Source organism: Coenobita brevimanus, chromosome 27, assembly GCF_032717465.1.
Source record: "Coenobita brevimanus isolate Jiangsu-jjx chromosome 27, ASM3271746v2, whole genome shotgun sequence".
Taxonomy (NCBI): Eukaryota; Metazoa; Arthropoda; class Malacostraca; order Decapoda; family Coenobitidae; genus Coenobita; species Coenobita brevimanus.
The window spans coordinates 12,693,903-12,696,105 of record NC_136980.1 but is presented as its reverse complement, the minus strand read 5'-3'; the positions used below and the strand labels follow the sequence as shown (position 1 = coordinate 12,696,105).

The window sequence follows — 2,203 nt, the reverse complement described above, 5'->3', positions numbered from 1 at the left end:
GTTGATACCCGGGGTTTTCCTGTACTGGTGTTCGTCCTGGGATAGACATTATATAGGCGGGTTGGACAGGACAAGGCATCACACTCACTGGACACTGAGGACAGCAAACATGCAGGCCTCCCTTGCGCTCTCCGTCTCACTCCTCCTCCTGCTCCTCCTCCTGGGCACGGCTTCCACCCTGCCTCTAGTCCACTCAGAGGGTGACGGAGTACAATTTGTAGCTTTGGATGTCGACTAAAGAGTTTATATTATCCCGGTGATCTTTGAGGTCGATCCATACTCGTCCCTTGAACAGGAGGAGGAAGATGCAACAGTGGAAAGCTTGGGTGAAGGAGGACTGGTCAGAAGAAGGAGACAAACCACTGTGTCGGGAGATTTCAACAGGGAGGATCTGGGTCGAGGGTAAGGAGTATATTAAATCTCTTCTCGAACTGATATGTCAAGAATCTACTTTTGACCGCAGTGACTTATAAATTTACCTTATTTGGTGGGCTTCAGTACTTCTCTGTGCAAAAAATTTAATTCAGAGTTCCCTTTTATATTTACTTAGCATATGCAAGGACGGTAGAGTCTTTGCGATAGAGGCGAGAATTTCTAAGGTTTGGCTAAAGTGTGGAAGAATGTATGACTATTTTCACGAAGCAAATAACTGGTAACTCTTGCTTTTCTTGCTTTTTGTTTTTATATCGAGATCGTATACTATACATCCCAGTGTCATGGCAAGCTGAAATGTTGATGATGATGGAGGTGGTGATGATGACTTTGATGATAATGATGGTGATTATGATGCTAATAGTCGTAATTATGATGACAATGACGATGATGATGATGGTGGTGATGATAATTATTTTGATCTTAATAATGATAACCATAACTATGGTGATGATGATGATGACCTTGTATTTTGCAGAGCACATCGTGACTCCGGCCACGTCACCTTGACACACAAGAATGACCCGCACACCTTTGCGGGCACCCTCAGAGGAGAGCGAACCAGTATTCCTAAGTAAGTTCAACACTCTCAGGCTCCTATGACTCTCTCACACTGAGAAATAAAATCCTTTCACGTTAGCTGGAAAAGCATACTAGAATATTCCCAGTCATCAAAGGGTTAACAGAGACAGTATTAATACATTTTGTTCCCTGTGCATCCTCTCAGCTGAATTTAATTGCTTTGTGTTACCTGGTAGGAATTGTTTCGACAAGGATTCATGAGTTGGGTCAGAGTAGTTTGGCTCGTGCACTGAAGGATGGGACATTGGCCTTAATCCACTGCTTAAGACTCGTAGATATATTACAGAAAGGAACAGCAACTTGAGCAAAAATATAATCTATTATATCTCCATTTGACAATTTCTGATCCCGACTGTACACAGAGGTATGGTTTTTTGCTCCACTGACTCTCTGACATTACACCACCTCCGTGTGACATCAAAAATTCCAAGCGCCTAGCACTCTAACATGTCTTCCTTATTGCCTTACACATGTCACCTTCTATTCCTAATCTAGTAGCACATTGTCGTGAAATGACTATAATCGTGCAAGCTTCGCCAGACCCCAATGCCTTCTACCTGAAGCCGATTATTTAAGCTACATGTGTAGAAACCCTATCATGTCCATCAAAGCTTCCACCGTCCCAAAGATCCTGATTCTCCTTCAGCGGCCCTTTACCCTTGCAGGACAACGACATCATTAGTGTTATTTTTCTTTCTTGCTATCACAAGATTTTCTGAACAGAAAAAAAATAAATCCTTCCCTGATTCAGGTCCTTCCTAAGTTGAACATATTTGGCTGATGGTAACAAGAGCGAATTGAATAAGCCGTCTGTGGGCAGAGGAGGTTAACCTAAATTTACCCGTGTCCTGAAATACTTTGGGTGTTAGGTAAGGTGAGTGGAAAGTAAAGATAATCCTTAGCTGAGATCAGAGGCAGGGGCCTGGGAAGGGACATTGAGACAAGAAGACAAGAGTTAACAAAACACCCGTGTTTTCTCCTCTCTTATTACATGACAAACACAGGAAGCGGGAAGAGACACAACAGTGACAAAAAGACAAGATTTACTGACATCCTTCTCTTCCCTAACTCGTGTTGTTGTTCTCTCTTATTTCATCACAAACGAGAGAAGGGGAGACAGACAAAGAGACAAGAAGACACGAGTTACTGAAATATCTCTCTCTCTTGCCTACCCCATATTTATCTCACA

The 2,203-nt window shown here is 42.7% G+C and overlaps 1 protein-coding gene across 1 annotated transcript in view; it reads left to right on the top strand.

Annotated features, from left to right (window-relative positions):
* Window positions 1–200: 200 nt before the first annotated feature.
* LOC145394447 (uncharacterized) overlaps window positions 201–2,203 on the top strand; it is a 26,426-nt gene continuing 24,423 nt past the window's right edge. The window contains exons 1-2 of the mRNA XM_080268308.1: window positions 201–402; window positions 911–1,006. Coding sequence (XP_080124434.1) covers window positions 952–1,006 — 55 coding nt within the window. The 5' untranslated portion in view covers window positions 201–402; window positions 911–951. The remainder of the gene's footprint in view (window positions 403–910; window positions 1,007–2,203) is intronic.